This window comes from Sinocyclocheilus rhinocerous, unplaced genomic scaffold (assembly GCF_001515625.1).
Source record: "Sinocyclocheilus rhinocerous isolate Xijiao unplaced genomic scaffold, SAMN03320098_v1.1 scaffold1053, whole genome shotgun sequence".
Lineage (NCBI taxonomy): Eukaryota > Metazoa > Chordata > Actinopteri > Cypriniformes > Cyprinidae > Sinocyclocheilus > Sinocyclocheilus rhinocerous.
The window spans coordinates 139,089-152,395 of NW_015638958.1; the positions used below are offsets into that span (position 1 = coordinate 139,089).

At 36.7% G+C, this 13,307-nt stretch overlaps 2 protein-coding genes across 2 annotated transcripts in view; both read left to right on the top strand.

The window, feature by feature from the left end:
• Nucleotides 1-358: 358 nt before the first annotated feature.
• Nucleotides 359-960, top strand: LOC107750378 (interleukin-17B-like). The gene is made up of 3 exons (XM_016565745.1): nucleotides 359-426; nucleotides 517-836; nucleotides 930-960. Exons 1-3 carry the CDS (start codon nucleotides 403-405, stop codon nucleotides 958-960), a joined length of 375 nt encoding a protein of 124 aa, XP_016421231.1. The 5' UTR covers nucleotides 359-402.
• Nucleotides 961-6,065: 5,105 nt separating this feature from the next.
• LOC107750325 (serine/threonine-protein phosphatase 2A 55 kDa regulatory subunit B beta isoform-like) overlaps nucleotides 6,066-13,307 on the top strand; it is a 52,747-nt gene continuing 45,505 nt past the window's right edge. The window contains exon 1 of the mRNA XM_016565666.1: nucleotides 6,066-6,512. Coding sequence (XP_016421152.1) covers nucleotides 6,434-6,512 — 79 coding nt within the window. The 5' untranslated portion in view covers nucleotides 6,066-6,433. The remainder of the gene's footprint in view (nucleotides 6,513-13,307) is intronic.

The following is a 13,307-nucleotide window of genomic DNA, read 5'->3' on the forward strand; positions in this document are numbered from 1 at the left end:
TCTGTCTGTCTGTCTGTCTGTCTGTCTGTGAGTCTGTCTGTCTGTCTGTCTGTCTATCTATCTATCTATCTATCTATCTCTAATCTGTCTGTCATTTCCTCTGTCTGTCTGTCTGTCTGTCTGTCTGTCTATCTATCTATCTATCTATCTATCTATTTATTTAACTGTCTGTCTGTCTATCTAATGTGTTAGAGATGGTAACAGAATAGGATTATTTTTGTATATAGCTATATATCTTGATGTGGCCCCACCTTGAACTGTTTGGTTCAGGTGTGTCCCTGTAGGCTACTGTGTCAGTGTGAGGCGTGACACTTCAGTATGTGTAATCCCACGCTCTTTCCATTCAATACATACACAGCAAGGAGACAAATGTGACAACTTATTGCAGTCTGACTGAAAACAATGTGGAAAAATATATGGAATAAGGTGAGTCTCCGAAAATTTAAATATTAGTTTACTTGAAAAAGCATTATGAGAATATAAATTAAAACCTCTACTTAATGCTTCATATTGCAGGTGTTCATGGTCCTGATAGTGGGGAACCTGTTTATGCCCACTGACACAAAGTACAACAGTAGAGAAGGAAAGTCTCGGAGACGGAAACTGGAGTCTCATCCTCGCCGGAATGCCTCGTCTATCAGTATATCCCCAGATCCAATGATGACAGGTCCAGAATCAGGAGTGATGCCTGGTGCTGTTGAAATTGACTTTGACAAGAGTATCGAGGACATGGTGTCTCAGGTCCGAAACAATCCCAACTTATCCATAAACAAATGTGTGGTGGATCGCAAACTTTGGATGTCAAACAGTCGCAGCCTTTCTCCCTGGTCCTACAGGTCAGTGTATTATGGAGTTCATTGTTAGTTTCATCTTTGAAATTCAAACATTATGAATATTATCATTATTTAACCCCTATGTTCTGATTAAAGATTGAGAGACCTCAAAGCCCTGTTTAATTAGGCTAATATAAAAACCATGCTTGATATTGAAGTATGAAGTTAATACATGAGAGTCTTTAGTGTCAGGCATGTTTCAGGATTCTTTGATGAATAGAACTTTAAATAACAGCATTTATTTTAAACAAATATTACTTGTAGCATTATACATTATTATTTTATGCATCCCTGCTAAATAAAATTATTACATTCTTTCAAATACTGCCCCAGCTTTGCCATCACAGGAACAAATTACAATTTAATATATATATAGTGTGTATGTATAATAGTAGTTATAAGCCTATAATGGGGTTAAAGCTGTGCCTCTAAAAAGTATAAAAGTTGACAGTTCGGGCAGATCATTTTTAGTTGCTATACATTATGGAACTGTAAAGTAGTTTTATGAAAGAAAGAGAATTTAATGCTATGTCTACAATAGCCAATTTTCAATCCGTTACAGATCGGTGGTGGAGAGCATTGCCGTGGGGTGCACGTGCATCGTGGGGTAGCTGAGTGGGACCGACATATTTCAGCCTGTATTACTGCAAATAAAACCGGATCCTAATTGTGAATATTATGATTTTCTGAAGGGTGCACTCACTAAAACACAGCCGTGGCTGTGCAGGCGCCTTTTTTATTTTGAAAAGGTGATTTTATTTAAGATTTTGAACATTTCGGGCAGATAATTTTTAGTTGCTATACATTATGGAACTGTAAAGTAGTTTTATGAAAGAAAGAGAATTTAATGCTATGTCTACAATAGCCAATTTTCAATAATGTCCTGTGGTTTGGTACAAATTCATGGTAGCCTATCAGGGTTGTCTGTTTAAGATCGCCCTCTACTGACCAAAATATAAGATACAGTGATAGAAAGAGGAGACGCATACTTTTATGATGTCATGTTTTGTTTTGTTTTTCTTAATGTTTTTCTTTCATTTTAATGTGGGGATGGTAACGGGTTTCACACATAACCCGAGGACACAACTTTAAAGTATTTTTAATAAATATTATATTTACTATTTTTCTCATATTTTCCCAAAATAGGCTATATAGCCTAGTTATTTTCAGGTTTTTAATGTAGGCTATTTGCAAATCGAGAACTGACAAAATCATCGTGTCTTTACCGTAAAAAGACACGGTAGGCTATATAGCCTAAATATTGTATCGTGCCAGCTCTTAACTGAAGTCAACGTTTAGTGACACACAATGCCCACTTTGCAATTTTTTAAAACATTTATACAATGATTTCATGATTCAAATGATTGCAAGTTCATGACATATGCTAATGAGGGAAGTACTTGTGTTTATTATGTTTAATAGGCCTAAATGTAATTAAAATATGTTCTTCATCTTAAATACGACTCAATGTGATATTTTGCTACTTGGGATGTTCTTACAAACAATCACACATTAGGACGATAGCCTACTTTAAACAAGACATTTCAGCTTCTGGTCTCATGTGCGCCATCAGCGGGACTCGAAGACCATCTCAATCATATTAGTGATCAGCGAGGAACAGTAGGCTAGCTAATAGAGAAAAATACAGGAGAAGGACGCATCATGCCCGGTATGTGTTTGGCTGATGAGATGACGGATAATCTTCAGCTGAAAAACATGACTTTAAGTCTGACTATTACTGTTGTTTGATTGCGAGAAGGACGCGGTCCAGTTCAGCGAATCTGGTGCTTGGTGCAGGTGAAGGGTCCATCGGAGGTGACGGCAGCAGAAGGTAGGAGCTGACAGACATCTGGACAAAATGATGCACTCTCAGAGATTACTTTTAACGCTCTCCGTGGGATATTTTTAATGTTACAAACTCATAATGTACTCTCAGTTATATAGCCTATACGTTTAATGTGATATTTTAAATAAGGGCTTTTCAGACTTTTTGACGTAAGGACTCAAACTTTATGACCCCTTCAATATGTGACCCTGGACCACAAAACCAGTCATAAGGGTAAATTTTTTGAAATTGAGATGTATACATCATCTGAGAGCTGAATAAATAAGCTTTCCGTTGATGTATGGTTTGTTAGGATAGGGCAATATTTGGCCGAGATAATCTGGAATTATATATACATACAGTATATATATAGCCTACACTTTATGTTTTTTATAATCACTCAATATAATTGTTCCACTTTTTGCAGTGAAATGTATAAGAGAAAACACTGAACTTTAAGATTTTCCTCTGTCTTCTGACAAACAACCTGTTGTATTCCCATAATTGTATTTTTGTCAAGAGCGTGGACATGACAACATTATGCTAGTGAAGCAGAAATAGCCTGCTTGCCAAGATATTGCCATTCTGAGTATAAAATATTGTTTTGAGCCAGAATACAAAACTCAAAAATTAGGCCTAATCATTCAAACAGCTACACTCATAATTTGAAGAATGTCTGTGAATTAGGCAAGACTAATATACAGTTAACTGAGCGGCAAGCAGAATATTCAATTTACCTATTCACTGAAACATGCACAAAATTGCATATTGCAGCTGGACTGCATGGCATGTCCTTTTTATAGCTCTGTACTATATAACAACACAAATCTGTAGGCAACCACTATTTCAGCTTTTCGGATTCAATATATCCAGGACTGTCAATCTATATTTAGAAGCTCTTGTGGCTCATAATCGATCATTCTGACCCATAGAATGTTTTTTTGGCTATTGCTAAAAATATACCCATGCGACCTATGACTGGTTTTGTGGTCCAGGCTCACATATATTAGCAGATATAGGCCAGTATTTTCAAAAAGAACATTTTTTTATTATTAAGTATGCTATTTTAAAGTGATATTATATTAAAAATGTCCTAAAATTATATAAATGGCTTTTATATTGATTACTAAAGACAAAGCAAATTATTAAAACGTTTACTTTTATTAAAATGCGCATTGTTCTACCAATTTAAGTACAATTGAGCACAAATGAAGAGAAACATTTTAAGAATATATATATGTGAACTCTTTGATATTTTGATATGCTGATACCCGGGGGACCAGCACAGATGGCACCTGTTCTCAGAGGCACTGGCCACTCTCGCTGACTACTCAGTGTGTGATTTCCGTCACCAAATATCATACATGAATCTTCACATTTGCACTGGGGGGGTTCGTGTGCCATTTGTCTAAATAAATAAATAAACAATTAGCTAAGTGTTTGTTCAGTATCAGAATTATGACATATGTTTCTGTTTAAGGTGTTAACAAGAGAATTGCATGCCCATACTTTTAGATTGAGTTTGATTAAGCAGATGGTCCCTGCTTCTAAGTGTGACCTCTGTGCCTATTAAACAAACTAGAAACAAATATGATGCAATTAACTCAAACAGTGCACATACACTGCAAAGCAAAACAATAGCAATATATAATTTAAAACAAAATGTAATGCTATAACATGGTCTACTGAAATTGTGGGCACTGGCCACTCAGATTGAATATATTATATTTAACAAGACAATTCATGCATTTTTACAGTGAAATATTGTAAAAGCCTTTTAAGTTGTAGCTAAGTACACTTTCAGAAAAAAGGTACAAAAGCTGTCACTGGGCTGGTACCTTTTTAAAGGGTACTAATATGTAAACTTTAGACAATAATATGTATACTTTTAAGGTACAAATATGCACCCTTTAGGGGTACTGTCACGGCAAAGAAGAGTCAGGATCCAAGCGCAAGTGCGAATATAAAGGTTTATTTAGTAACCACAATAACGGAGACACAAGGTGATCAATCCTCGGGGTCTCGGTCAAGATCAGAGCTCCTCTCGAGAGGCGTTCCTCCCAAAGCGCTGGCCAAACCAAGGCGAGGGCTGAAGATCCGTACCCTGACTGTGCGTGAGCTGGAACAGAGAACTGACAGGGAGACAAGACATGAGAATAACGAACCGACAAACACACATTGAACAACGCGTCCTATAAAAGGAATCGCTAATGAGTTGCAGCTGGCGCGCTCTGATAGAGCGCCAGCTGCAACCACTAACGAATGACGTAACACACATACACCCACATGACAAGACGCAAAAGGACCGCACGGACCCATGAACCGTGACAGGTACAAAATTGTATCTTTTGAAAGGGTACTGCCCCAGTGACAACTTTTGTACCTTTTTTTTCTGAGAGTGTATAAAGTGCAAGTCACATTTTAATTTATGGTGAAAAACATAAAATGATGTTCCCAGACGTTCCCAAAACGTGACAAGTCACAACTGATTATATTTTGTATAGTCCTATTTTTATTATTATTTTGTTGTCAGTACATTCAGGTATTTTTGTTACATTTTTAGATTGTTTAGTTAATGTTTTTGCTATTAGTCTATAGGCCTATTAGTTTTACTCTGGTGGTGTCTTATGTTTACATGCTAGGCTATATAAAACCTTAGTCAGATAAGACGAGATCCCTAACAGGGAACTTTCTCATAACTGTCACGAACATTTTTTAAAAGTTATATAAATGTTAGGACAAAATGTTTGTATAACTTTAGGCTATTAATAGCCATTAATAGCCTATTTGATATACATTCTCATAATGTTGAGAGAAAACGTTCAGAACAACATTCTCTGGACGTCCTTACGATGTTATTTGCAATTGATTATCATAATGCTGAGAAAAAATTTTGGTTTTTGTAACCTTTATATTACGTTACAATCACGACACGAAAGCTAAACGTCAACGAGTTAAAAACATTTCAAAACAATGTTCCCACAACGTTTTTGTAACCTAAATGTATGGCATACATACAGTACATAGCCTAATGCGAAAACGAAGCTGTGATGAATAGACTTACAGTCATTACAGTGGCACGCACTGATTGGTCCTAGATCAAATAACTCGCACCTTTTAAAAATGTTTTATGGATTTTTTTCCTACTGAAAGTTGTTTCCCTCTCTCTGTGAAAAATGTTCAGATGTTGTTTAAAAAAACAATACAATCCATTGAACGCACTGCACTTCCATCCTTACAGACTCCTTTCATTCCTGTCAAAAAAAATCTACATAAATTGATTGAATATTAATAGAACGTATATTTATATTAGTGGCGGTATACATGAGAACCATTAGACGGCGCTATTGGACAGCTTTAAATTGAACAGCAAAAAGTTTAAAGTCTCTCTCATAAACATGAGGATGATTTCATGTCCTGCTTCGAGCGTCTAAATAAAGCTCTGTGATCAGTGGTCTGTGCGCAGTATATCCCTGGTCAGAGGGTAAATATCCATGTAACAACAGTGTAGCCTAACTGCCTTCATCACCGCCCCCTCCCAACCGAAGCTCAGGAACAGCTCAGCCCTCCGTCCTTCTGGGAGGAAAACATGATGAACTGCGAGGACGCACAGCACGTCTTCGTGACACACGCGTGAGAAGTGTTTATGATGCTGCTGTAACTCCGCACGCATTCAGCGAGCAGCAGCAGCATCCCTCCTCCGGTCCGGATCTGCTGTCATCGCAGCGCAGATGGTGGGAAAGGACCCTCCCAAAGGAAAACAGACGAAAGAAAGATGAAATGTTTCTCCCGGTACCTGCCTTACCTCTTCCGACCTCCGAGCACCCTGCTCTCCTCGAGCTGTCACACGGAAGGTAAGAGCCGATCCGCGCAGACAGCTGCACACTGATTCTGCTGGGTCACAGCGTGCTGAAGGGATGCTATGTAATCACAACTTTCTGCCTGGAAGTGCTAGGGATGTTTATCATAAGCAAGGCTTATTTTTACAACTCTATGGGGTAGTATTTGATCAAGAATGAGTGGGAATGTTTTGATTGTTTTATTTATTGAAAATAATATATACACACATATAATTGCACACACACACATTCATTTTATGCAATAACTTTAATATTTATTTTTTATTTATTTTCAGCTCCAACCTCCATGTTTAAACAGAAAATCCCAGTTTTTCAGTATAGTCTCAGACTTCCAGGTACATTTGGATATACAAAATAAAAACATTTTTACATTTATTATTTATTTATTTTTAAGTTTTTCAGCATAGTCTCAGACTTGGAGTAGATTTGGATATATCAAGATAATTTGAGTGACTGAGATATAAGTGATGTGTGTTTTGTCCTAAGAAGTTGGATGTTAAGATGTAGATTAAAGATGATGTAGATTAGGATATATAATGATCATTGTTGGATATGAGATATACATTTTCACATTGCTGGATGTTTGATATAAGATTTATTCTTTCAGAGAGCAGAGGAACACGTTTTGAGATAAATACAATTCTTAAGTTCCCAATACCTGAGCAAATGTATGACCTTTTCAGTTATGAATCCATGCTGTTCTTCTTCTTAAGCTGCCTTCTATGTATTTGTGACCGTTTTGTTCAACCATAAAAGCAGATTTTATATTGTCTGGTTATGCAACTCTGTGTCAAATGGGCAAATGTGGTAAAATAAAACAGCCTGAGTTAATTTGTATAGAGGAAGCCTTATTATCTGGTCCAAGAATCATCCTTGTGAGCACTTGTGTATGTGTGAATTTAATGTGCCGGTCAGAGTGCCCTACATCATGTTTACAACACTGTCGAATAGCAAAGCTCGTCGACCATAAAAGTCTGATTTACTTTTGCCCTCTGTTGCTTTTTACCGTTAAACAGGAAAATGTGACCCTACTCGCTTTTAAAAAGATTATTGGCTATTCAAATAATACTGTATTATCTGCATGTTGTTATTGATCTGCACTGTGTATGAATGAAAACAGGCTCTTTAACTTTTTTTTTAAAGTGTGGAGCTTTAAATATGGCACACTATCATCTCAAATACGTGATGAAATAAACAAGCCACATTAAAGTGAGTCTTTACAGCGATTGTGCAAGATTTAGCTATCATATGCCTCTGTTTAGAGCAATGATAGTCACAAATTTATTGGACAGTTTTAATGATACAACAGTAGATTAATTATTCATCGCTGGCTGACTTTGTTGGCAGCCGTGCCAGCGAGTCTGTTTTAGAGAAGCCTTGAGCTCCTGGTCATTTTGAAACAGTTGTAACCTGTAATCCAGCATTTCATATCAACGAACGGGGTCACGTTGACTTCCCGACCCTAGATGACAAAATAATACGGCTGACACACAGTTTGAAAGACGCTGTATGCTGACCAGCATCAAAAGCTCAGCTGTAGCCACCAGCTAGCGTGCAGAAAAACTGATGAGTAAATGAGTGAGAGAGCTTGCGGTTGTGTAACAGAGGTCAGCGGCGACGACTCTGAGGACATGAGCGTGAAACAGGGGTGTTGTTATGGATCTCAAAAATGCTTCATCAGGCTAATGAAGTGCACTTTGGCCCTTCCGAGCAAATAAATTGGGAAGGTTGCGAGCCGAACTGAGGACGGTTGGACCGGCGTGGTCTGTCAATGCCCGGGGGTCTGGCTGAGCTTTCAGCGTTCAATATCCGGTCGTTCATTAGTGAAATGACCCGGAGGCCCTGAAGTGAATTTTCTCAGTGATCCATCCAGCGCCACTGCGTGAACTTGTTTTGAGGATGCTTGTTTGTGTTTGTCGGATGAATGGCTAATGTAATATGCAGGGTGTTGGCCTAGAGGCCGGGCAGCAGATCGTTTATTTCAGCATAAAATGGGGATTGAACCAGAACCGCTGTTATAGCACCTACCAGCAAACCCGAGTGTGTGACGACTGATAAATTGGTTTTTCCGAACCCCCGTTGACTTGAGGAGGAAGCATACTTAGTCACTGCATGCTTTCCGATGGGTTATTCATGTGTGATGTCTGGACGATCGATAAAGATTGTGACGGATTAACTTTTAAACACTGATGAATTCCATGTATTTTGCTTGTGTCAGGGAAAAACAAGTAGCAGCTTGTCATATACACACGTTTGTGCACACACACACACTTCAGTGAAGCCTCACTGTTAATGGGAATTATACAACATGAGAGCATGTGCGTGCGTATGTGTGGCCTGAGCTATAAAGTAGATATCATGATATGAGAGGAAGAGTTGTGAGAGGTTAAGTGGGGGAGGAGAGACACCAGAATGAAATAGCAGACTGTAGACACATTACACAGAGAGAACAGGTCGATCTTTCAAAGTGCTTGCATAACCTCTTAACTAAACAGATTGTAAGATTATAAGAGAGGCAGAGTGTGTGTAATGTTATTGCTCAGAGGATGCTTTTTCATCACTGAAGAGCCTGAAGTTATGTTTCAACTTAATCTCTGGTGTTTTTCCTTAAAATTCCTCAGGATAAGCATAAATGAGATGTTAAGTAAGAGTATAGAGATTGGAAAATAAATTACGATAGCATGAGATATTTTGGTTTTGGAAGAATTTCATGCGTAATGTGTGAATGCATATTGAGACTTTTGGACACTTGGCAAATCTGAGCACATTTGAGACGTGAAACTTTAAAGGAAAAACAAAATCGGTAATGCTTTACAATAAGGTTCTGTTTGTTATGGCTTATTAATGCATTAACAATGAGGAATTCATTTGTTACAGTATTTATTAATCTTTGTTAACATAGTTAATAAAAATACAACTATTCATTTCTAGTTCATGTCAGCTCAGATCCATGAAATAACATATACAACTTTTAATTTTACTAATGTATTAGTAAATGTTGAAGTTAACAATAATAACATGTTGAAATTAAGATGAATAATTTCAAATTGTTTAATTGTTAGTTAAATCCAGATAAAAAATAAATACTTTATTAAGACAGGCCATAAAGCATTTAATGGACATTTAAAAATTGTTAACATTAGTTAATGCAAACAAAATTGATGTAAACAAATTGAACCATTTTTTATATTGTAATTTTTCTTTTTAATTTTAGTTTTAGTAATGTTATTATGTGCTTTTGTCATTTTTTTATATTTCTATTATATTTCTATATTTATTTTATTTTTAAAGTAATTTTAGTTCTTCAATTTAAACATATTTTATTCTGGTTAGATGCCAAGGCAGCATTTTTCATCTTAATATTTATATTTTGTTATATTTCAGATTCATTTCAGTTAATGAAATTGGATTTTACCAATCTCATTGGTGACTTTTCTTTTCTAAGGGTGTGTGCATGACCTTGACAGATATGAGACATGTACCAGGCGCCCCAGACAGACCCTGACTCACCCATGGCCTCATGGGAAATGTAGTAAAGTTGAGCTATGAGTCCCCTGAGAGGACAGGGTGATCTGTCCAACAGCTGGAGCCCTGTCTGCTTCGTGCATTCTGGCTAGCTTTTGTTCTTCCAAAAAAAAAAAAAAAAAGGGTTTGGGCACTTTTTTTTAAATGCTTGAATGCCTTGTTATATTGTTATTAGGGCTGTCCGTCGATTAAAACTTTTAATCTAATGAATTACAGGGTGCTCTAATTAATCGCAAACTAAATTTGGCTGTGAAAAAATAACCTCAAAACATAATTTAAAGCTATTATTGTGTTAAATGTTAGGCTACAATGGCCTAACACAAAGTATGGAACATAAAAGATGATTTGAGAAACATCTTAGTATTTTTGTTCATGCAATGAAAGTCACTGGTAACCATATAAACATCAGCAACTGCATTAAATTTCTCCATATTTTCCTATTTCATCTATTTCATATTATATGAGCAAAATCAAATATGATACTTAACAAAAAACACATATGCAAACTTTTTTGGTTCAATAAAATGTTCCATTTTAAAAAATAGATTAAAATTTGAAATTTTTGTACTATTATTTTATATGTCAGGCCTTACAGGGTTAAATGATAAAACAATATGGAATTTTAAAAAAGACAAAACGACACTTTTTGATTGTCAAATGTTAGAGAACAAATTTCAATGTGTTCACTAAAAATCAGACCAGTTGGTTAAAAGTGACTTGAAAATGAAATTTTTAAGTGTGGCCTACATGTTCAAATATGTTTGGCCGCACTGTAAACGAAACTCTCATCAGCTCGAAGCTTTCAAATTCTCAGAGCCAGGTGTTTGTGCATTCACACACACACTCACACACACACACACACTTTGCCTTTGTCTAAATCCTGCATCAGTTTCCTTTCTAAAGCGGTGGATGTATTAGTCTTCCGTCCACTCTCTCGGCAAGAGAGACGAGAAACCACAGCAGCACAAATCCTGCTTTGTGTTCTCCAGACTGAGGGCAGGTCAGCTGATTCAGATCTGTGAAGAGACTCCAGGAAGAAAGAAAGAGACGGAGTGAGAGAAAGAGAGACTCCTCAATGCATGTTACCTATATTTATGCTCATTTTTGGGGCTGTAGCTTTGCAGTGTTCTCAGATAAGGAGCTCTGTTGTCTTGGCTATATTCTGCACGTCCAGGAAACACTGAGCAGAAGGGAAGTGCAGCTTTAAAAAGAAACCTGCTGGATCAATTACCTTTTTTCCTTCTGGCACATGACTAAGCAAGGAGACACAGACATGGGCCAAATGAATCAGCACTGTATATTTCCTCCTCACATGTTCTGCTATGTTGTGTCGTTGTGCAACGTCACACATGCACATTTTTGCCTGCTCTTGCTTTCAAAGGGAAGGCGATGGCATAGACGCCAGCATTTGTGTTAATTATTCTATATTTGTGTTAATTATAATATATTTGTGTTAAATATATATCCGTCAGACCTGAGTATGTATCAGTCTTTGCTTTCATCTTTCTCTGCCGAAGTCCATACTGCCAAATCTTCATACTTCCACAACAAGATCAACAGCGCTCCAGACACACGTAATCTCTTCAAAACGTTCAATTCTCTCCTCTGTCCCCCTCCACCACCTCCTACCACTTCTATAACAGCTAATGACTTCGCCACATTCTTCACAGACAAAACCAGAACAATCAGTAGTCAATTCTCAGCCCCACACACACAGGACTTCAAACCAACCACACCCACTGCAAAAACTCCCATCTTCTCCTTCTGTCCCCTCACTGAGGCAGAAGTATCAACACTTCTCCTCTCCAGCCATCCTACAACATGCCTTCTGGACCCAATCCCCTCACACCTCCTCCAAGCAATCTCTCCTACACTTTTACCAGCACTCACACACATCATCAATACATCTCTCCTCACAGGCACCTTCCCCACTGCATTCAAGCAGGCTCGGGTAACCCCACTGCTCAAAAAACCTACATTAAACACTTCACTTATCTCTTTCGAAGCTACTTAACTTCATCACCATCATAAAAAAAAAAATTTAAAAAAATTCTATCTCTTTATCTATTCCTTCTCTTTCTAGCGTGTACTTATTTGAACAATGTCTAAAAACTTGGTATTACAAGCACTTCCTGTATCTGTTTGCCTCTTTTAAGAAGAATCGCTTTATGTATCCCCCAATTGTAAGTCGCTTTGGATAAAAGCGTCTGCTAAATGTCTAAATGTAAATGTAAATGTATTCATGTAACATACTGTAGGTGAGCGTACGTGCAAATTGTGTTATTGCATAATGCTGTGTCTGTTCATGTGCGCATACTTGACTAAGTAGGCCAGGAAGATCCATTAGTATGCTATGCAAATAAACATACTTCCTCACTTCCTCACTTCACTCCCTCCCTGCTTAAAATTATTTATACCCAGGATAGTCATACCGGAGTATGCTTTTCTTCACGTTTAATGAAAGTTCTCAGAGAAACGCCAGGCCCGTTGCAGATGATGAATCACGAGCGGCGTGCAGTTTGGAGAGAACAGCAATACTAAACTCCCACACCATTGGAAGTGACAGACTTTAAGGTCATCTCGCTGTACCACCGATCAAACACAGGAAATCTGTCATACAAGCCCCTTCAAAAAGGGGCAATACTCTTGCAGATTTTTTGTTTTCTAAAGTCCACTAATTATACTATAGAGTATAATTGATTATACTCTATAATATATACTAATTATATCCACTAAGTATAGTCAAGCCTGTAGTTTAGTTTTCTTGTTGTTTATATTTTTGTAGTGATTTTCAGAATTAAACAGCCTGTTTTTGTTGCATATATATATATATATAAGATTCAATGGGAACCCCTTAAAAAGGAGATGGTATATATTAAATATATATTAATATTTTAAATATTAATGCATATTAAATATTTTCTGTACACTGCCATTCAAAAATGTATGTTTAACGTTTTTTTTTTAAAGATTATGCTCACCAAGGCTGCATTTATTTGATAAAAATGCAGTAAAACAGTAATATTGTAAAATATTATTACAATAAAAAGTTTTTTGATTTGAATAAGTTTATATTCATATTTAATTAGTGCTGTCAAACGATTAATCGCGATTAATCGCATCCAAAATAAAAGTTTTTGTTCACATAATATGTGTGTACTGTGTATATTTATTATGTATATATAAATACAAACACATGCATGTATATATTTAAGAAAAATATGGTGTTTATATAATAAATATATTTATATATAATATAAATTA